At 41.2% G+C, this 22,646-nt stretch overlaps 1 protein-coding gene across 1 annotated transcript in view; it reads right to left on the reverse strand.

Annotated features, from left to right (window-relative positions):
- Positions 1-22,646, reverse strand: part of TAF2 (TATA-box binding protein associated factor 2) — an 83,365-nt gene that overhangs the window by 47,917 nt on the left and 12,802 nt on the right. Inside the window, exons 4-12 of the mRNA XM_089517879.1 lie at positions 19,822-19,940; positions 19,218-19,359; positions 16,416-16,647; positions 15,008-15,192; positions 10,559-10,672; positions 8,082-8,181; positions 6,773-6,858; positions 5,046-5,181; positions 2,515-2,669 (exon numbers count right to left, since the gene is read on the reverse strand). Of these exons, the coding sequence (XP_089374005.1) occupies positions 2,515-2,669; positions 5,046-5,181; positions 6,773-6,858; positions 8,082-8,181; positions 10,559-10,672; positions 15,008-15,192; positions 16,416-16,647; positions 19,218-19,359; positions 19,822-19,940 (1,269 nt within the window). The remainder of the gene's footprint in view (positions 1-2,514; positions 2,670-5,045; positions 5,182-6,772; positions 6,859-8,081; positions 8,182-10,558; positions 10,673-15,007; positions 15,193-16,415; positions 16,648-19,217; positions 19,360-19,821; positions 19,941-22,646) is intronic.

Consider the following 22,646-nt stretch of genomic DNA (forward strand, 5'->3'; position numbering starts at 1 on the left):
GCTTTTAGAGTGGCATGAGGAGAGATATCCTACATCGTGCATTGGTCCTACACACCATCCAGAGACGAAAAAGTTGATTTTTTCAAAGCTATATAATGCATACTTCAAATTAAAGACTAAAGTAATGATTACATGGGACTGACTTTCACTAATGAACTCTTCCTGCTTTAAGTCTTGTATTCCTTAAGTCTTGTACAGTCTTTATTCAGGAGTTTGGAAGTGAAGTGAAATAATGTTTTTTAAAAAAAGGTTTATGCACTGCTGCTACCAAACTGATCATTGATGTGTATATTTACAATGGATGGCCCTTTTTAAGGTTCCTCTATCCACCATATAGAACTTTATGGAAACATGATTTTTTTTTTTTAAATATTCTTTATTAATTTTCCATCCAAAAAAGATAAAAAAAGAAAGCATATTTATACACGTCTTCATATTTCGTGTGATTGTTATACCTTTCATTAACACATTTATGTATACAATATTTTGTTTGACCTTATTTTGTTCCCCTTCCTTAAATTCCCTGTTATCTTTATATTTCAATACTAAGGTTCTTCTGCCCTCTTCCACACTTATTTTCTATCTCACAGTGAAAGAATCCTATTAAAATGTCTTAATTATCTTCATTTATCTATTTCAATACAGTTTTTACTCCCTTGTGATAAGATCAGTAACACTTGCCTTTCCTGATATCATCGAGTCAGTTTCCATTCATTCATCAAATAGAATTGTTGAATATTTCCCATTTTTAAGTTTTAAGTAATTTATAAAGAGTTGCCATGTCTTCAGTAGGTCCTTCTTTATTTTTCCCTTTAACATTAGAGTTAAACAGTCCAGTTCCATGTAGTCGTATAACTTCATTAACCATTGCTCTACAGATGGAATTTTTGTATCCTTCCAAGTTCCCGCGTATAAAACTCTGGCTGCTGATGTCATGTAAAAGATCACTTTTTCAAATTTTCCGAGCTCATCCGTTTGATCTATCATGGACAGTAGATAGAGTTTGGGGTCTTTTCTAAATGTAATTTTTAGTATCTCTATCATTTCTCTATGTATATCCGACCAATAACTTTGTGCTTTTTCACACAGCCACCAACAATGGTAATACGTTCCCTCCTCCTTTCCACACTTCCAGCACTTATTATTATTATTTTTATTGATTTTTGATAATACATGAGGGGTAAGGTGCCATCTATATTGCATTTTAATTAAGTTTTCTCGAAGACCCAAATTTGATGTAATTTTCATTCTTTTCTTCCAGTTCCTTTCCCATTGCTCCATTGGTATAACTTGTCCTATGTCCCTGGCCCAATCAATCATACATTTTTTAACTGTTTCTTGTTCCAAGTCGAGTTTTAAGAGTAATTTATAGATTCGAGATATTTCTTGTTTACCTTCTTCTTTAATTATTCTTTCAAATTCATTATCACTCGATCCTATGCCCTCCGTCTTTTGATCTATCAAAAACCTTTCTCTTAAACGTCTATATAGGAACCAATTACATTTAAACTCATCGGCAACCAGTTCTTCTTCTGTTTTCAGTCTTCTTTGATCACTTTCCACTATCGTAATATCGTCGTAAGTTGGCCATTTATGACAGGACATTTTCTCACTTCTAAATAGCGCTTCATTTATGGAAGTCCATAACGGTATTTTGGGGACCCATAATTGGGAAACATGATTCTTCTTGTAAAGAAATATATATATATATATATATATATATATATATATATGGTCTGACCTATATCTAAAATCCACCATTCTGAATACTCTCCTATGGAAATATCAGATATTGCTTCTTTTTGTCTGTTGTCTACCTGTGCTTATGTCTTTTGAAATTTCAAAGTGAATTGAAATATTACTAAAAGTTCAGACTGCCAACCAGATTACCAACTGAATCCATACCTTCAGTACGTCTCCTCTACTACCGAAGTAAACTCAATTACTAGTGCATACGTCTTTTGAAACCATGCTGGTGTGTTTGGAATTCACATGGTGAAAAATGCTACAGACTGCACAATTTTCCACCATTTGACATGTATTTCTGAAAATACTTGGTGATAAGATCACATGCCACCAGTACCCAAAGTATGACCTTCTGGAATTCAACCCAACAGTTTCACAGCTTAAATTTGTGTTAGATTACAACTTCACAGACACTGGCATCTACTGTTATTAAATGCTAACCAGGTTTCCTCTTAACCAGGGCTGGTTACTTATCTTCAAGTTCTTCAATGCAAAAAGAGTCCTGGTGTCTTTTGAACAGAGCACACTACCACAAAATGTTTCTGCTACAACATAATACTGAAAATTAAACAAGCTGGACTGTTATTAATCCCTATAAAAGAGTGACAGTAATTTGAGCACTGTTTGAAAATCTCAGTCTTTGAAAGTCTTGAAATAAAATTAAGAGTGCTTCTCATGCTCCAGGTTTATTCAATAACAGGATCAAAGCATTGCTGCTTTTCACCTTCATCATGATTACTAGCCCAGAGCTAGAATAAAAAAGGATACACCCATTGCTTTATTAATGGCTGAATGTCTTTGCCAGACACATTAGAGATGGATTTCAAAAACCCATATGTGGAAACAAGCATCTGACTCCACATATGAGACTGGAACTTCTGGGATGAGGCAGTGCTGGCCAAACTCAACAGTTTGTTGAAAACCTACAAATGAAGTAAGCCTTAGTTAGTATTCTAAATAGGCAAAGTAATACCCATGACAATAGCATTATTGGACATCTAGCTCAAGTAAGAAAACAAAAACAAACCTAAATCAGCTTATAATGTTCAAGTGTTGCTTTCACAATGTATCCGGCTCACAGCAGGAGGAATGGAGAACAACCACATTTGAAATCTTATCGCCTATTAAAAAGTGGACTTTCCTTCCACAACTACTTTGAATAACAACTTTTCAGCCATACATTCACTCTGATATGCATGTTGTTTGCAAACTGAATATATGGAGTATGGTTGCAGAATCAATCTAAAATCCGAGTAACTCATCATTCCACTCCCACCAACAACCAACCAGAGTTGTTCATCTTTGGGAAGACCAAACCAAAAATAAAAACATGCATTAATATTTTCAGTATCTAGTATTCAAAGGAAGATTGCCTCTGTACTGGAGGATCCATTTAGCCACCATGGTTCATAACTTAAAATATTAAAAGGCTTCTTATTAAAAGATGATTAGACAAATTCATGAAGAATATAAATAGTTAATAGTTGTGATACATACATACCTAACCTCCAATATTAGAGGTATCTCTATACAGGTTGTTGGGCACCAAGGGAAACTTGTGGGCATCCCATATACATCTGCTTACCACATTATGAACAAAACAATAGGCTAAAATGGTCTTTTGGTATGATCAATCATAGCGTTTTCCAGTATTTTTATGTCCAAGTGGCTTCCTCTTTACATCATGCACACTGACAAAAAGAATGCCACTAATAGATTTAAGTTCATTTAAAGTGTTTCCAGATTTTTTTTAGAAAACAAAACAAAACACTGTGGGCTGATTGAATCATTTAGGCCAATGTTAAGTGCCATAGCTTTTCTAAGCTATGGCCTGATTGCACATCATGGAACCTAACACATAAAAAGGAAACCTCATTTTCCGGGTGTGGTTATAAATCAGCCCAAACCACAAGAGTCAGTTATGCAAACAGCTAATCATACAGAGAGGTGTCCATCCAGTCTGGAACCAAAGAACGGTGCTAGCAATATGACACAGTTACCCTGTTTACATTACAGTAGATCTAAGCCTTGACTTGTGAGACCACCTGAGAAATTCATTCGGCAGTAAGAAGGGGCCAAAATTAAAATAGGTTAAACTTCTTTGGGCCACAAACTTCTTTGAGCCACAGATTTTAATTAAATATAATGAATTAATAATAATAATAATAATATAATAAACATTTTATTTGTATACCGCCCTTCCGTAAGATCAGGGCGGTTTACAGCAGTTAAAATATACAATATTCAAGTTAAAACCATACCTAAAATTACATAAAACACACAATAGACAAATCAAACAAAACAAAAACAAAACAAAAGCAGAAGCCCCCAGGTTAGCCATCCATTGCCTGTGCGGCCTGTGCGGCGGGGGCGCCTATAGGGACTTAATCGGGGAATGCTCTTTGAAACAGGTAGGTTTTCAAATCCCGTTTGAATTGGGCCAGGGAGGTAACTGAGCGGAGCTCTATGGGCAGCGTGTTCCAAAGGGCCGGGGCGGCGATGGAAAAGGACCTCCTGGAGGTGGAGGATAATCTCGCCCCGGGAACCCTAAGTAGTTGCTGCCCAGATGTTCTGAGGGTGCGAGGCGGAATGTACGGGGAGAGGCGGTCCTTCAGGTATATTAATTCCACCCTCCTCTTCCTCTGCCCAGCCCTCTCTTCAGGACAAAGCTGAATTGTGGAGGAGCCTTGCCTGTCCTCCTCAGGAGAAGGCTGAGCAAAGAAGAATGAGCATTTGCCCATCTTTCTCCTCTGCCAACAGCCTTCTCAGGAGAAATTGGGGTAGAGGCTTGCAGAGCGCCCCCATGCTTCTCCCAAGCCACCATATTGTACTGGTCTGTTTCGACCTTTACTCTCATCAGTATGCAAAGGGATCTTGTAGCAACTTTGAGAGTAACTGACAGAAAGAAATTGGTAGCATAAGCTTTGGTAGACAGAGATGTTTATCACACACAGAGATCTGCCTGAGAATTCTAAATACCCCTCCTTAAAACTGCAAATCCCAGAATGCAACAGGAGGCAGCTAGAGGAGTCAAAGTGGAATAGTAGCACTTTAAGAGTATAGTGTGATAAACATCTAAGTATATTTCATCACATGGTTAAGAAGGCAGAGAAATTTACTGTGAAGAAAAAACCCAGAATATGAAAATTTACTCTCAACTACGGCTACCTCCACAAGTTATTTGTGTAGAAAGGAAATAAGTTCTCTTTTCCTTTGGGCAGCCAATATTCATTAAGGTTACTGACAGTAGAATGATCTGAACTATGAATTCAAAAAATAAATACTTTTCAGATACTTACCTGTAACATGAACTCCATGCTGATTCTGTTTTCTATCAGTCTCATCACTAGATGGGCTTTGCATTGGAACATAGTGTAATATTCCCATGATAACGTGTGAGGATGTTTTATAGAGAAATGCAAATATGATGCAGGGCTGCGAGAAAAAACGTTTCAGGAATATTATTTTGTGTTTATGGGAAAGTTCCATCATAGTTAACAACAACAGAAAGGTTAAGATCAAGAGAACTAAATTGTGATCATACCTATTCAAGACTTATTAAGATTAATTATAAATTATTTATAACATTTGCAAGTATTAATTATTATAAACACTTGCAATTAAAGAAATATACAGAACATTCACCTCTGCTTTTATTTCTACTTATATTTCAGTGTCAAGTAATCTGCATTACTATGGTACAGTAAACTATTTTAATTATAAGTAAACTACTTCCATTCTTCTGTGTTAGTTGTCAAGCTGAGACACACTGGCGATTCTTCATTCTTTGAATATTATGATGGTTACACTTTGAAGAAGGTATTATCAGAGTGATTTTTCCCAGGAAGAATGAAAAGGTTATCCTTAAACTCTTTTTGGGGCAATAAGAGGAAAGTAATACGACTACTGAATTTTACAGAAGTGTCTTGAATTTACAGAGGTCAATGCTTCAAACAGCAAAACAAGAGAAAGTGAAAAGCAATTGTATTTATTAGACCAAAAAATGTTTAGGTATTCTCCAGTCCTCAGTTATAATCACTTAACTAGTTCATGCTAGGGTATCAGACACAACATTACACTAAACAACTTAGGTTGAATATTCTCCTATTTGCTGGTGATACTTTTTAAATGCATATTGTCATCAGCTAAAGACTTAATATGGGGCACATAACCCATACCCCTGGAATTCTATGCCCTGCTCCCTGTGTAGTCCCCCTGAGAAGTCACTTTTGGAAGAGCCCAAATCCAGCTTAGAACAAGGTTACAGGCAAAAAACACTGCTTTCCAATTTCCAATATTGCTGTTTCCCACCAACAATTATCAACAGTGATGAAGAAGGTGATATCTTGGAGGAGGTTTCACCTAGATGCACATGCCTCACCAATCACTAGATTTCAACCGATAGGGAAAGAAGGTTTAAACCTCCTCATCTCTGGGTGGTCTGATGCATGTAAGAATGTATCTATGTGCATGTGTTAAGAGGGCATATATTAATTCATTAATTCCACCTCAGACTTCCAGCTGACTCTAGATAGTGCCCTCAGGGTTAAAAAAAGGTTGTGCACTCTCAGGTTAGGATCTAGTGTTTCAACATTGGTCACTGAATGATAAAAATGTTTCCCTCCATGTGCCCACACAGAATGAACCTTGCAATGTGTTCTGCTTTAAAAATTGCAAGGCTTGATGAAAGCTGATATGTACTAACCACTAGCAAAATTGTAATACTTGTGAAAACAGCAGAACTTAAATATTAAAGGTTATTTTCATTGTTCTCATGAAACTTGTTTTCTTTTCACTGGAAAGGGGTTTTGAGCCACTTAGCAGATACAGTTAATACAGATATTTGGTTAAAAATATACTTTTCCATTTTGTAATTCAAACAAGAATAATATTTACCAAAGATGTAATTTATAGGACCATTAAGTAGTGAAAGTAATTAAACCTTTGGTCCAAAGTCTCCTTATTCACCCAAAGTACATATATGTTAACGATCTTATAAATCAACTCACTGCCTAACTAAACATACTTGTCTTTTTCTTTTCCTGCACCAAAGATTGGATGCAACAAGACTCCTCCAGTCTTCAGTTCATATGCAACTATTTTGTCTAGTTCCTGAAATACAAGATATATTCATTTTACAAACATGTACTTGGTTACACTGAGAAGATCAACTATTTCACATTACAGTTAGTAAATATGAGCAGCAGACTATATATGCAACTATATACTATAACATTTTCAAACTGTTTTTCAGTGAATCCTGGGGTTGCTCAGATGTCTACTGGGGTTCCTTAATTAAACAATCAGCAAAGGCAGATAATCTCCCAGAAGCTGGCTACCACTATTGATTTTCTATGCAGTCCAGAACTGCCAGAATGTTTGTGGTATTTTGTTATATAAGGCAGATTTCTATACAATTCTTGAAGGGACAGGGGTGTTGCCTTATTTTCCTCCTATTGCTTGGTACTTTACATTTAGTAGACAAGAGTGAACTCTTACTAGGCAGTGGTATTTTCTGGGGGCTGAGAAAATGCAAAGCAAATATTCCCACCACATGTGAAGAAGTTTAAAAGGGAAAAAAAATCAGACAGGAGGCAGGGCCAGAAAATTAAATCAAGACCATTTTAAAATAATTTCTTTTGCTTTTAATTACACAGTGATAGAGACTATTAGAAATTATGAAGACACTCAAGTTAAATGGGCTGTTTGGACTAACTGAAAAATTATGCACTTACTAGTAGATCCCCTAAAACATGGGCCTAATTCTCACTAAGTGCCTGGAGCATACTACACCTTCAGATTAAAAGTGGGACCTTATATGATTGTATGCTCCTTCAAATTTAAGAATTCCCTCCCCACCAACATTTAAAATGCCAGTTAGAAGGCTAATGTAGCCTTCCCCCAGTCGGCAGCATATTTTAATTTACTCATCTTGCTGCAAGCAAAATACCAGACCTCTCCAAACAATCAGGGCCCCGTGTATTTCTCTAGATTGTCTCTAGATAGATTGTCAATATATATCTTAGAATGGGGAAAAACCTTGATCATTGTAAGCTTCAAGCATGTAGTCCAATATAAAAAAAACCTAGCTTCAAAAATGCAAATAGATTAAAATGATAATCACCCAAATGACCTAATTTGCAAAGGGTTTTCCAAGCCTTAACACTGTATTTTGTCTTTTAGAACAGCTTTAGAAAATCTATTTGGACTGCTAGTAACCACCGCCTTAATTGTAATAGCTTCTGCTTGAATGTGCAAAGAGACTGTTCATTTTATCTTCTAGTGATTTAAAGCACACAGATGCTTTTAGATATCTATCCATCTGGGTGCATTACCTCCTTGATCCAATGGCGATACTCATTCACGCCAAATGTTTTTTTCATCCAAAGGCCATAAATATAGCCAGAGATTCCCTTCAACACCCACTCATCTGACCTGGAAGGAGAAAATAATACAAATGCCATCTCTTGATTCATGAGTAATCTGAACTCAAAAAACAGCAGCTTCTGCTTAATGTAATCCAGCTTCTGTTCTTATTTTAAATATTTTAGCAGCTGAGATAACCTGCCTAAGTAAATAAAAGACGATGAGCTGTGAACGGATGTGTGTGTCCTGGCAATGAGTCAGACTTCATGAAAATCACAAGCTAGTGAAACAATGAAAACTTCCTCTGAAGATTATATTAAAAATGTATCTAGTAGTTCTTTTCATTTTACAGAGATACAACCCAACCAATATTTATGCCCTGTCCTATATCAAAGTATCTTATATGAGAGGCTCATTTTAGGTGTGTCTGATAACAGCTAGGTCATGCCTCTTAAAAACTCATGCCATGATAGATTTGTTAGGCCACGACTCAAAACACTATGTATTGAGTCCCATGGAAGCTTTCTATCTCCTTTCCTTAGAGCAAAAGGGGGCATATTTAGCCCTTTCAAGGAGCATCCCATAAGGCATGGTGGGTAACCACAATAGATCTGTGGACCAATTTTCTGCCTCTGAGACTGTCTGGGAAACTTATTAACTGCCAAAAATGCAAAATAAAGCAATCAAACAAAAAACAATTAAAATAAAAAGTGGATGTGTTCAGAGGTCTACTTCTGGTATTGCAAAGCAGGCTGCTTTTGATGTAGTAAGGAGTGTGTGTGTGTGTGTGTGTGTGTGTGTGTGTGTGTGTATGAGGAGTCTTGCATATTCTGTGAACTGTGAATCACCACTCCTGTAGGCTTCTGAAAATTGATTCACTCTTGAGGCTGGTGCAGAAAAACGGCAGTCTAAGGTGTTTGGAGGGGTTGAAGGGTGCAAACACAGCCTTTGGAGCCTATATGCATCCCAGCCTGCTTTAAGGACTGAAGCAGGAGTGAGCAAATTGCTATCTGAAGGATACCTGAGGCCCCCTCCAGGCAATTTTTGTGGTCCCATAAGGTCAATTATGTGTGTGTGTGTGTGTCCAAAATGCCTCCCAAGCGGTATGAAAGGCATTTCCACCACATTCTAGCCTCACTGTGGGCCAATATCAACCAAAGACAGGCTTTTTTTGAAACTAGAAGTGAAGAGGAAATGATTTTTGCTCACTTTCTGTTATTAAAAATAGGGCCCAAAATGGTGTGTGAAGGCCTTACTATGGGGCTAAATACACTGGCAAAATGTGGTGTCTTCCCAGCGGCTTGGGGCCATGGCATACACACAACGCATGCCTCAAAGATGCTGGGAATGTGCTGCAAAGCTGCCCCATGGCAAACATGGCGGCAGTTTTTCAATGTTCCAGCAGCACAGTGTTTAGATGCTGCACAAGCACTGAAAAACTACCCCCACAACGGCAAAGCCACATTTTTCCCGGCGCAAAAAGGAGTAGCTTTTTGCCACTTCTTTTTGCACCAAGAAAATACCAGGCTGTGGGCGAGGTGTGGGGCTGCTGCAGTGCCACAGTGTGCAGCTCCATAGCAGCCCCAACCTGGCATATTTGGGCCATCTGTTTTGACCCTATATGGTGAAAATATTGGCCTTGTCTCCTAGAAAGGACTTGAGGGCAAAAATGTTGATTATCATTTTTTTTGTGGGATCAGGTGTGATCAGGTTGCCACGGCCCCAATCTGGTGGTCAAAGAGGTGACATCAAGCCACCCCTTTGGGGCCATCTGTTTCGGCCCTTAGTCTTCCAAGGCTTCATTTTTGTTACAATAAACCAAAGCACCAATGTTTCTGAGATTCATTTTAAATATCTTCTGCTGGTTTAATTCATTTAAATTTTGCCTGGGATAAAGCACCTTAAATATCTAAGTAAATAAATATATGTAATTTTACTGTAGGCCCTCAGTATCCAGTGGGGTTAGTTTCAAGGATCCATCATGGATACCAAAATTTGTGGATGCTTAAACCCCATTATATACAATGATGTAGTTAAACGTTGTGCCTTACATGACATGGTGAACAACTCAAAAGTTTGCTTTTCAGGAATTAAAAAAAAAATTTTTTTTGAACCATGACTGGTTGACTCTGTAGACATGGAAGACCAACTATATATAGTCCGCCCTTCACTTACATGGGAGATCTATAAGCCAAATTCCACACATGCTCAAGTCCCATTCAAGTGAATGGGGCTTGTGCATGCGGCAGCAGCACGACAGCACATGCCCATTCATGCGAATGAGATGCGCCACCCCTTGGGCCCCGCATGCTGAAAGCCGTGTATAACATGGGTACACTGTATCATTATGTATTCTTAAGGAACCCACTGATCTACACTTCAGAGAGCATTCTAATTCTTGATATACTCATAAAGCTGTGAGCTATAGAATTTAACATGTACTTACCAAGACATCCTAGATATAAAGCAACCAAAGAACTGCTGGGCTAGCGCCTGAGCCAAACACCTCCTGGTCAGTGGAGTTTCATCTATTATCATTACACTGTGCAAGAGGTTTGTGCTAAATTAAAAACACAGAGTACATACAAAGTGATCAGAAACAAAGCCTTCCATATGAACAGTTATGCCCCCCTACCCATTTAAAGAAACAAAATAAAAATACTTATTGTTAAAAAAATGTTTTTAAAACACAAATACAGAAGAAAAGCAATCTCTTATCAATCCAGTGACATCACTAGGGTTGGCATCACCTGGTGTAATAACTCATGGTGTCACTCTCCCCACATTGGCCTCCTCCCAGATAGAATCCTTAATAATGCTTTTTTGCTATAATGCTACTTGTAAATCATAATTCCCATGAATGTCATGCTAACAGTTGTGACATAAACAACTAGCAAAATTAAAATTATACCTTCAAATTACAATATCATGAGCACAATGTAAATATATTTACATATACATATTAAAAATTTGGTTAAAATGTGATGTTTGTAAAGAAAATTTTAAAGGATAATTGTTTTTTAAAAATTCTAATGCTTATTTTTAAAAAAATTTAAAATGTTTAAAATTTAATTTAAAAACATTCTGGAGGTTCTCCTTTCTCCTCCCACTGAGGTTCACCCAACTCCCACCATCTCTTAAGGCATTTTAAAGGGGAGCAGATGAATGCCACAACTAGTTTATGCCAAAAGGTAGGTAGGTGTTTGAGGAGCAGGGGTGTCATCCCCTTTACGGTGTTATTTGGTGCGATCCGCATCCCCTAGTGACGCCACTGAATCAATCTTGAAAAAAACAATATGTAGTGGTTTGAGTGCTGGACTAGGACACTGGGGGACCAGATTGCATATCCCTGCTCAGTAAGGCAAGGGGAAACCTGCGCTGAACAAATTCTGCCAAGAAAACACCGTGATAGTTTTACCATGGTAGATGGTATTTATTATTCACAAAGTGATTATTCATGGATTATTGCAGGGGTAGGCAACCTGCGGCCCGCGGGCCGGATGCGGCCCGGCAAGGCCTTGCGACTGGCCCCAGCCCGGTCCTGCCACCGATTGCCTCCGGGGCCTTTGGGGGGCAATTGTCTATAGAAGCCTCATAAACATGCATTTATATTAACATTTTTAAAAAAATCAGCAAATTTTTTCATGTGTCCTCCATTTTTTTTAAAAAGTGTCTTCCATTTGAAAATTTTGTCCTACATTTGTCCTGGTTTATGTATATATTTAATTTTTTTTTAAAAAAAATATTTAATTATTTGTTTTTTTGCTTCGGCCCCCCAGTTGTCTGAGGGACAGCAACCTGGTCCCTGGCTCAAAAAGGTTGCCTACCCCGGATTATTGTATTTCCCACCACCTACACTGCTGTCCTATGCCACTTTTAACAGGGACTCTCATAATACTTGTGTTATTGGGAGGTAATCAAATTGGTGGGGTGGCTGGGCCCACCTACATGTGCATTTCATTGCTTGTACACTCACATCGGGGTGGAGTGGGGGGGGGGGGGTGACACAGGGATGATGATGATGATGATGATGATAATAATAATAATAATAATAATGTTTATTTATATACCGCTTTTCCAAATTAGATCAAAGCGGTGTACAACAGGAAGTACAATACAAAGTAAAAAAACAAACAAACATAACAGGCCTCTCTCCCCCTCAAGATGGTGGTCGGAAGAGGGCTCTTAGTCTTTCAGGCAGGCAGTTGGAGCTAGCCTGCCTCTCTCCCCCAAAGATGGTGGCTGAAGGGAGGGCTTTTCTTCTTACAGGCAGGCAGTTGGAGCTTGCCTGCCTCTCTCCCCCCAAGATGGTGGCTGAAGGGAGGGCTTTTCTTCTTACAGGCAGGCAGTTGGAGCTTGCCTGCCTCTCTCCCCCCAAGATGGTGGCTGAAGGGAGGGCTTTTCTTCTTACAGGCAGGCAGTTGGAGCTTGCCTGCCTCTCTCCCCCCAAGATGGTGGCTGAAGGGAGGGCTTGTCTTCTTACAGGCAGGCAGTTGGAGCTTGCCTGCCTCTCTCCCCCCAAGATGGTGGCTGAAGGGAGGGCTTGTCTTCTTACAGGCAGGCAGTTGGAGCTTGCCTGCCTCTCTCCCCCCAAGATGGTGGCTGAAGGGAGGGCTTTTCTTCTTACAGGCAGGCAGTTGGAGCTTGCCTGCCTCTCTCCCCCCAAGATGGTGGCTGAAGGGAGGGCTTTTCTTCTTACAGGCAGGCAGTTGGAGCTTGCCTGCCTCTCTCCCCCCAAGATGGTGGCTGAAGGGAGGGCTTTTCTTCTTACAGGCAGGCAGTTGGAGCTTGCCTGCCTCTCTCCCCCCAAGATGGTGGCTGAAGGGAGGGCTTTTCTTCTTACAGGCAGGCAGTTGGAGCTTGCCTGCCTCTCTCCCCCCAAGATGGTGGCTGAAGGGAGGGCTTTTCTTCTTACAGGCAGGCAGTTGGAGCTTGCCTGCCTCTCTCCCCCCAAGATGGTGGCTGAAGGGAGGGCTTTTCTTCTTACAGGCAGGCAGTTGGAGCTTGCCTGCCTCTCTCCCCCCAAGATGGTGGCTGAAGGGAGGGCTTTTCTTCTTACAGGCAGGCAGTTGGAGCTTGCCTGCCTCTCTCCCCCCAAGATGGTGGCTGAAGGGAGGGCTTTTCTTCTTACAGGCAGGCAGTTGGAGCTTGCCTGCCTCTCTCCCCCTAAGATGGTGGCTGAAGGGAGGGCTTGTCTTCTTCAGGCAGGCAGTTGGAGTTTGCCTGCCTCTCTCCCCCCAAGATGGTGGCTGAAGGGAGGGCTTTTCTTCTTACAGGCAGGCAGTTGGAGCTTGCCTGCCTCTCTCCCCCTAAGATGGTGGCTGAAGGGAGGGCTTGTCTTCTTCAGGCAGGCAGTTGGAGCTTGCCTGCCTCTCTCCCCCTAAGATGGTGGCTGAAGGGAAGGCTTGTCTTCTTCAGGCAGGCAGTTGGAGTTTGCCTGCCTCTCTCCCCCCAAGATGGTGGCTGAAGGGAGGGCTTTTCTTCTTACAGGCAGGCAGTTGGAGCTTGCCTGCCTCTCTCCCCCTAAGATGGTGGCTGAAGGGAGGGCTTGTCTTCTTCAGGCAGGCAGTTGGAGTTTGCCTGCCTCTCTCCCCCCAAGATGGTGGCTGAAGGGAGGGCTTTTCTTCTTACAGGCAGGCAGTTGGAGCTTGCCTGCCTCTCTCCCCCCAAGATGGGGGAACTAAGGCAGCACAAGGAAGCAGTGTATGTGAGTTCTCTTGTTCACACAAACAAGTGGGCAGGAAGGGATGGGATGGGGGAGTGCATGTACCCTCATACATTCAAGGTTGAGCAGGGAGAAGGGGATGGGATGGGGAAGTATGAGGAAGGAAGACACATGCTTTCCCTCACTCACATAGGCGGGGGGTGGGTGGGTGGGATGGGATGGGTGTCCTTTCTCCCTCCTTCTGTACCATCCCCTTTCCTCCCATCTCACTCCCAAGTGAGTGAATGAGCAAAGAAACATGCACACAGTCAGGCCAGCCAACCTGCCAATACACAAATGTTTTGTGTGTTTCAAATATGGTTTGTGTGGCCTAGACACATTTGTGGTTTTTCCACTTTCACAGGGGTCCTGTGAAACCCTAACTCCTGTGAAAGTTGAGAGCCAACTGTACTTAAAATTCTTAACACTAACCTCCATGAAGTTGGTTATGTATTTTATTGAAAATTTAGAACTAGAACTAGATCAAAGGCTGAGACTACAACCGGAGGAATAAAGAACTGCCTTATTCAAATCAGACCTCCATCTAACTGAAGGATGGGTAACTTCCATAGCTCCAGGGGCTACATTCACCTGTCCCTACCATCCCAATTTTTTGGGTTCCAAATGTACCCTAACCAGATGGTTTATCTATTCTCATTCTGTAAAAAGTCCTCACAAATGGAACAAGTAACAGTGGGAAAAATCAATCACAACCCCTAGAGAGAACAATTGCCCATTTTAAAGCATTTTTTTTAGAAATTGAGAAAACAACCAGATAGTGGGGTGGAGGTCTGGACTGCATGCAGCTCGTGGGTTCACCCCTTACCCACTTATAATCTAGTTTATTATTGCCACATCCACAGCTAAGATTTAGTCCAAGCTCTGGGCAATAAGACTATGCTAGATCTTATTGAACTCAGAGATAGTTCTTAGTTTCCTTTTTAAAAATCAGTACAATGTTTTTGCCTACCTCCTGACACAAAAACCTACAATGATTTTATTTTAAATTAAAAGCATAATTAAAAAAACAAAAACAAACAAAAACCTACAATGATTTTTGACTATCTTTCTATCTAAGTTTCTATCTATCAAGATAAGATACAATGAGATAAAGATACAGTGGGATGTAAATGGATATCCAGGTATTTCATAAACTACCATATTTTAGATAGAATAATTATACACACTAACCTAAAAATGCTCATAGAAGCATAAGCGGCAACTTCAATGTAGGCTTCATCTACAAAAACTGTTTTGAAACAAGAGTAAGGGTAGCGACATGTAAGTATCTCTTCATAGAATTCAAATACTTCATGGAGATATGATGTGGTATGCTTGAGCAGTGGGAGAAGCTGGGGCAAACAAAAATGAGTCACCTGCAACAATAAAAGGTAAAAACTTAAACATATAGATTAGCAAAGTCCCGTGAATTCATACTGGGAAAAAGATGGGATACAAATACTGCTACTACTACATGTGAACATTTGAAATCTTACGTTCTCCATAGGGAATAATTAAAAAAAGGAATTTCACTAACTCACCATAATCCAAAGCTTATCAGTTATGACCTGCGTAACAACAAGCTTCTGACCATGCAAATAAATGCAAAATTATCAACTCTCCAAGCCTTTAAGAAATCCTGGGCAAAAAAACCTTAATGCTGTGCTTGCATGGTGTGAGGCTACACATTCAACAAAAAGTACCACAAAGTAATGTTTTGTAAATACCACACTACTCTTAAAAACAGACCCAGTTTAAGATAATCTAAAACTAGTTTAGTCTGTCTTAACACATATGCGAACATAATAGCAATAGTAAGTACATTTCTATGCTGCTTATCAGTGAACTAACACTCCCCAAAAGGTTTACAATGTGTAGGAGCCCTGGTGGCGCAGTGGTTAAATGCCTGTACTGCAGCCATTCACTCAAAACCACAAGGTTGCGAGTTCAAGACCAGCAAAAGGGCTCAAGCTCGACTCAGGCTTGCATCCTTCCGAGGTCGCTAAAATGAGTATCCAGACTGTTGGGGGCAAATTAGCTTGCTTGCTAATTAGCTTACTTGCTGTTCACTGCTATGATCTTTGGAATAGCGGTATATAAATAAAACAAATTATTATTAATTAAGTAAATTGTCCTCAACAAGCTGGGTACTCATTTTACCAACCTACAAAAGAATGGAAAGCTGAGTAAACCTTGGAACCCTGTCTGGGATTGAATTCACAATATTGTGGTTTCAGTACTGGCATTTAACTACTGTGCCACCACAGAATGTGAGAAATGTGAGGAAGATAAAAATATTTACAAAGCATAAAACAACTCAAGAAACAATAAACTTTGTTGGAACATCAATCTTTTTCACTCTGTGTTCCAGCTGTCAATAATTTATTTTAGCTCTTTAGGCCTGAAGACTCAAGGCAGGAAACTCTACATTTAAGAACAAAAAAGAAAGCACATAAAACTGTATGTACAATCAGAGCACAACACTGAAGTAATCCAGTTTGTGCTTATAAATACTGACCAATTTCAATATAATACTAATAAAGTCATATTAACAATATATAACAATAAAGAGCAAATAAAGTCAGGTTAAGAGTATTACCTCATGCATGTATGGATCAACAAGAATTTCAAATGGTCCAATGGCTAAAGAGATGTTAGGTGCTGCAGTTGGAATTGCCAACATATAATGGAAGGTCTTTTTTCTCATATCATGAGTATACACTGTTTCCACTAAGTCTCCATTTGAGACAGCCACCATTGTGGCATCAACTGTGTACTCCAGTTTCCATGTGCATAGTTCAGAATAGGAGTCAACACAAGGAAACCAAAACCTAGAAAGAAGACATTGAAAAAAATAAACCTTCTCCCCAATTTGAGACTAGACTCCTTAAATATTGTTGTGATTTACACATAGCCATTTTAGGCCTTGACGTCCCCAAAATTATACACGTTTGTTGGCCAAAGGGGGTGTGGGCAGCTTGGAAGTAACCCTCTTTGAACTTTTGCCACTGTCAAACAGCATTCTATCAATTCCCAAATGCAAAAGGTATAAAAACTTAGGATTGCCATAAGATCGTAATTCTGTATTAAAAGCTTCAGATGCAATCAGTAAGATGTAGTTCTGCACTATGGAAAATATGCCTACTCTAGAATATTGTCTAAAGTCCCAGTAGTAAAGGGGGAGGGGAGGTCAAGATAAAGAAAAGCTGGGAAAGAATGCAATTCTGCTCTAGCCAATCCTGTAGTTATGCATGCCTCCATAAAACAGGCAAAGTAAATAGCATCCTTTATACAGCATGCAATAACAGAGAAACAGAGAAAGGGGCAGAAAGCAGATAAGCTTGTCTCATCAGCTACTCCTAGCATGTTCAAGCAAAGATCTGTAAATCTGGCCAACTAAGTGGAAATCATGAAAAAAGTGCAGGTTGGTGAATCCTGAATGCATTTTGGAAGAAGCTTTAAAATAGTTTCTGCAAAGTTAACTCAAAGACATCATCATGTCAATCTGTTTTTCCATAAAGACCTAAGAGAATCCTGAAGCATCCTTGAGGCTGAGAAAAAGAAAGTTCTAGCATAAGGTTTTATCGACCCTAGTCTGATGAAGTTTATGCTAGACATTTCTTTTTCTCAGTCTGAAAGGTGCTACAGCAGCGGTCGGCAACCTCCGGCCCGCGGGCCTAATGCGGCCCGCGGACGCGGCAGTAGCGGCCCGCGCTCGCTACTGCTGCCGATTGCGCCGCCGAATGCCGCTGCTCCGTGCGCCATTTTGTTATTTAAAGTGGCAGCGAAGTCTCGCGCGACGGGAAAAGTCGCGCGAGACTTCGCCGCCATTTTGATGAACAAAATGGCGGCGCCCATCTAAGAGGCCCGGTGTGCTCTCTGAAGCCCTGTTTGAGGGCTTCAGGGCCGCACCGGGCCTCCAAATGGGCGCCGCCCTCTTCCCTCCTCCTCCTCCGCCCTCTCCCTCCTGTCTCCACCCTCTTCCCTCCGCCCTCCTCCCTCCTGGCTCCGCCCTCCGCCCACCTCCCTTCTTCCTCCTGGCTCTGCCCTCTGCCCTCCGCCCTCCGCCCTTCTCCCTCCTGGCTCCGCCCTCCACCCACCTCCCTTCTCCTTCCTGGCTCTGCCCTCCTCCCTCCTGGCTCCGCCCTATAACCCTCCTCCTCTCTATGGAAGAACGGAGGGGAAGGAGGAGGAGGCAGAGAGCCAGAGCCAGAGCGACAGCGAGACCCAGACCCACAGCCACGGCCAAACCCACAGCCACGAGAGAGGTTGGTTCATTGGGGGAGGGGGGTTATCGGAAGTTACACATACTACCTGTGCCTTTCTGGGTTGAGAGTGTGCATGTATTTCCCCCTTGTTTTGTGGCCAGCAGGTAACTTCCATGCTGCAAAACCTTTTCTTATTATGTTTATGTGCCTTGGTATCTGTTTGCAAACCCCCCCCCACAATGGGATGCTTGCACCTTTCTGAGTTGGGGCAAGGTGTGCATGTATTTCCCCCTTGTTTTGTGGCCAGCAGGTAACTTCCATGCTGCAAAACCTTTTCTTATTATGTTTATGTGCCTTGGTATCTGTTTGCAAAACCCCCCCACAATGGGATGCTTGCACCTTTCTGAGTTGGGGCAAGGTGTGCATGTATTTCCTCCTTCTTTTGTGGCCAGCAGGTAACTTCCATGCTGCAAAACCTTTTCTTATTATGTTTATGTGCCTTGGTATCTGTTTGCAAAATCCCCCCACAATGGGATGCTTGCACCTTTCTGAGTTGGGGCAAGGTGTGCTCCACCCAGCATGTCGCCCCGCCTCAGAGGCTGGAAGCTCCGCCCTGGTGTGCGGCTCCGCCCCCGGGGGTGGAAGCTCCGCCCCCGGGGATGGAAGCTCCGCCCCGGCATGCAGCTCCGCCCCCGGAGGGTGAAAGCTCCGCCCCAGCGTGCAGCTCCACCCCCGGAGGGTGGAAGCCCCACCCCCGGCTTCGGCCCCCCAGTTGTCTGAGGGACAGCAACCCGGCCCCCGGCTCAAAAAGGTTGCCTACCCCTGTGCTACAGGATTCCCTTAAGCCCCCTTATATGACAACTGCCTTGTATCAATGTAGAAAGAAAACAGGAGGCCATTATAGATGACCATGTGCAAAGAACATGTACATATTTAATCTACTGAACAGTCATTAACTGAAATGTTGCTGTTGACTGTGAATTCCCAATGCATACTCTGATGGCTATTCTGTCTTCCTACTGATGTAGAGAAAAAATGGCCTATCTGAAGTGTTTCTAAGAAAATTAAAAATAACTGTAAAGGAAGAGAGGACTAAACTTCTCTCAAGGCACTTAGTAGCAACAAGACTCATAACATTTCAAAGAAAGCTGCAGTATCTGCATGCTATGAAGGCAAAACTGTGTGACACTTACCTTGTAGAATTTTGATATCCACAAGAGAAGACATGAGCTCCTCTTTCTGCCAAACTGCCTTCCACATTTGGTACCACAAAATGAAGACCTCCTTTTGGCTGGTCCAGAGAAAAGTTGATATGTACTTTTAAAACTTTTAATTCTGCAACACAAAAGGCAAGCACTATTAGAGAGAGAGAGAGAGAGAGAGAGAAGCACAGCAAATCCACTCCTGCATTTGTAACTTTAACCTAACAAGGAAGAGAAAGAAGTAACTGTGCAAAATCCATGGATAGTTTGGGAATACTGAGCAAAACAGCATCTTCTATTTCAAAATATACCAATGGAAAACACTTACAAGCAATTATTCCTCCTAATAAAACTTTTGCTATATACAGATAATAGTTTATGGTATTTTAACTTATTCCAAGAATTCATCATAATGTTCATCATCTAATGAACTTTCTATAAAATAATCGCTTAAAATCCAAAGACTTGCCCTAGCATTGCAGGGTGGCTGATTCACTACTACTAACACAAAACAGCAGACGTGTAAACTGCTAAAGGTTGCTGACAGTTCTGCAGCATCTTCCTTTTAAGAATCTACAAGATCTCTCATTTTTACCATCAACATGTTTCCAAAGTTCTGATGGTACTTTAATACATAGCTCTCCATTTCCGGCATCAGGATCCACGGCGCTGACTGCAGCAGCATATGCATTGGAAAAGTAATTGAGATTTCTCCTGCAAAAGAATAGAAATGTGTCTTTAGTTTCAAACTTTGTTTAAGAACAAGGGGTTTTACATTCTGGAGACACATATACAAATAATAATGAAATATGGTTTAAACCATGTTAATTTGAAAATCAATAACCACTCAACAGTGCCTTCTATGGGAGCAGCAGTATTGAACAATTGCTCAATTTGTTGAGCAAAGCTACTCAACTAATATAGGAAATTCAAAAGACACAATAGTGAAGTATGGAAAGAGTGGACAGCAGCCAGACACAGCTCCATCTATCTTGGTTCCAGCAGCTAGTGAGAGGCCCTCCCTTCACACCAACGCACACTGCTGTGGACTTTAAGGGAGATAATGGCACCTGGGCACAGTATCATTGTGCCTTGGTCCCAGCGGTTGGTAAGAAGTCAAAGTGATTATTCCATACCCATGGGACAAAATCCCATTTCTAGCCCCACACATGCTTACTAGACGTGGCATGTATAGATGGAGGAGCACAGCCTATCTTACATTTATTAAACAGAGGCTGGAATGTGGTAAGAGTTATATTTGTTACAGGCTATGAAGGGTTTTTTTTTAAGGCAGAAATCATCGCCATCAATTAGAACAGGAAATTGGCAGCCAGTACAATTGCGACAGAATAAGCTGATTATGCTGCTGCATTCCCACATCTGACAAAATAATGATATTCCAAGCAATGACAGACTGCTTTTATAATGGAAGATGTTTCTATTCCGGTGGCCATCTTTCTCAATAGTATAAAGTACACTGTGTGAATGCTAAATGCAGTTTTAATCTTTTACACCAGGGGTAGGCAACCTGCGGCCCGCGGGCCGGATGCGGCCCGGCAAGGCCTTGCGACCGGCCCCAGCCCGGTCCTGCCGCTGATTGCCGCCAGGGCCTTTGGGGGGCAATTGTCTATAGAAGCCTCAGAAACATGCATTTATATTAACATTTTTTTAAAAATCAGCAAATTTTTTTGTGTGTCCTCCATTTTTTTTAAAAAAAAGTGTCTTCCATTTGAAAATTTTGTCCTACATTTGTCCTGGTTTATTTATATATTTAATTTTTTTTAAAAAAATATTTAATTATTTGTTTTTTGGCTTCGGCCCCCCAGTTGTCTGAGGGACAGCAACCTGGCCCCTGGCTCAAAAAGGTTGCCTACCCCTGTTTTACACATTATATTTCAGGCCACAAATGAATGGAAATTCAGAGTTAAGAATCAACCTTCCAATACATAGCCACAACGGATCCCATTTATCCACTTTAATGGTGGTAATTTCACAGTCAATTAAGCTACTGGACTGGGTAACTTTACACCATACTTCAAACATTATTTTAAATAGCAATCTACTGAAGAGAGAGCTCACCCTTCTTCATTTGAGTCCTTTTTTATTTTACAGAATTAGCTTACAAGTGATTACGTGCAGCACCCTTCTTTTTCCCAATGGAAAAAAGCTCTTTTCCTAAAACAGTCGTTTCCAACCATTGTGCTGTGGTACATGTATGTGCTATAAAAGATCGGCAGATGTTTCACATCAGTGAGACAGAAATCAATGACAGGAAGTGCTGTGCAGGTTGAAAATCAGTGGTCTAAGTGTTTGCCTTGACTTTAGGAATAGTGTTGTGGAATGTATACCATTTCAATATCTGCTTTACATAACAGATAAAGGGACGAGAATAAGAGTGAGAAGGGAAAGATGCTCCTCCTTTTCCCTCTCACTCTTTCTCTGGCTCCTCTGCTCCCTGGTCAATGGCAGGGGGAAGTGAGAAAGGGATATCTCTGAATCTGGTGTGTGTTCAGACCAAGATGGCAACAGCAAAGAGTGGTTGTTGAGATGATGTCCACCCACCCACCCTGTTCCTCACTCTTAGATGATAGTGGATGCTCCCCTTCCACTTTTGTCTAAGCAGTATTCTGTGGTGGAGGAATGGAGCAGGCACTGTGCAGTGGTCAATGGATACTGGCCCTAAGCATGTGAGGAATACATGGTAAGGAAGAAACCAGAGAAGGGAGGTGGCGGAGAAAGCTGGTGAGGGTCAAAGCCAACTGAAAATCTGACAAGAAAAATGACTGTAGGAGTGTCTTGCACTACAAAGGGAAGCAGTGGTGGGGGAAAGGAAAGGAAAAGACTTCTCCCATCCACTCAGGCACATTGAAGCTTACTCTGAGAGCCATTCTCACTCTCATGAGCAAAAATAGATGGCAGAAGAGGGTGAACAAAGGCACGTGTGGGGAGGGTTGTCAACCTTCAAACTTGACTGCTCATTGGTCACTGACACCTCCAGACCAAAAGCCAGCCCCGCTTTGCTGTTTCCTGCCTTTTGATACTTTTAGAAATGCCTCAGAAAAAAAATAGCTATTGAAAGTTAAGCACAATGTTAATACTTAAAAACTGATGGAGTGCCTTCACAATTTTAGCATCTTGTAAATGTGCCATAGAAGCCAGCAAGGCATAGTGGTTTGAGTGCTGGACTACGACTCTGGAGGCAAGGGTTTGAGTCCCAGCCCAGCCATGAAACCGACTGGGTTACCCTGGGCAACTCACATGCTCTCAGCCTCTGGGGAAGGCAATGGCAAACTGTCTCTGAACAAATCTTGCCAAGAAAACACCATGATAGATTCACCTAGGGTCACCATAAGTCTGAAACAATTTGAAGGCATATAACAACAAGTGTGCCATGAGATGAAAAAGCTGAAAACCACTGAA

The sequence above is a fragment of the Sceloporus occidentalis genome, unplaced genomic scaffold (assembly GCF_023333645.1).
Source record: "Sceloporus occidentalis isolate IW3139 unplaced genomic scaffold, rSceOcc1.0.p SCAF_3, whole genome shotgun sequence".
NCBI classification, from domain to species: Eukaryota; Metazoa; Chordata; class Lepidosauria; order Squamata; family Phrynosomatidae; genus Sceloporus; species Sceloporus occidentalis.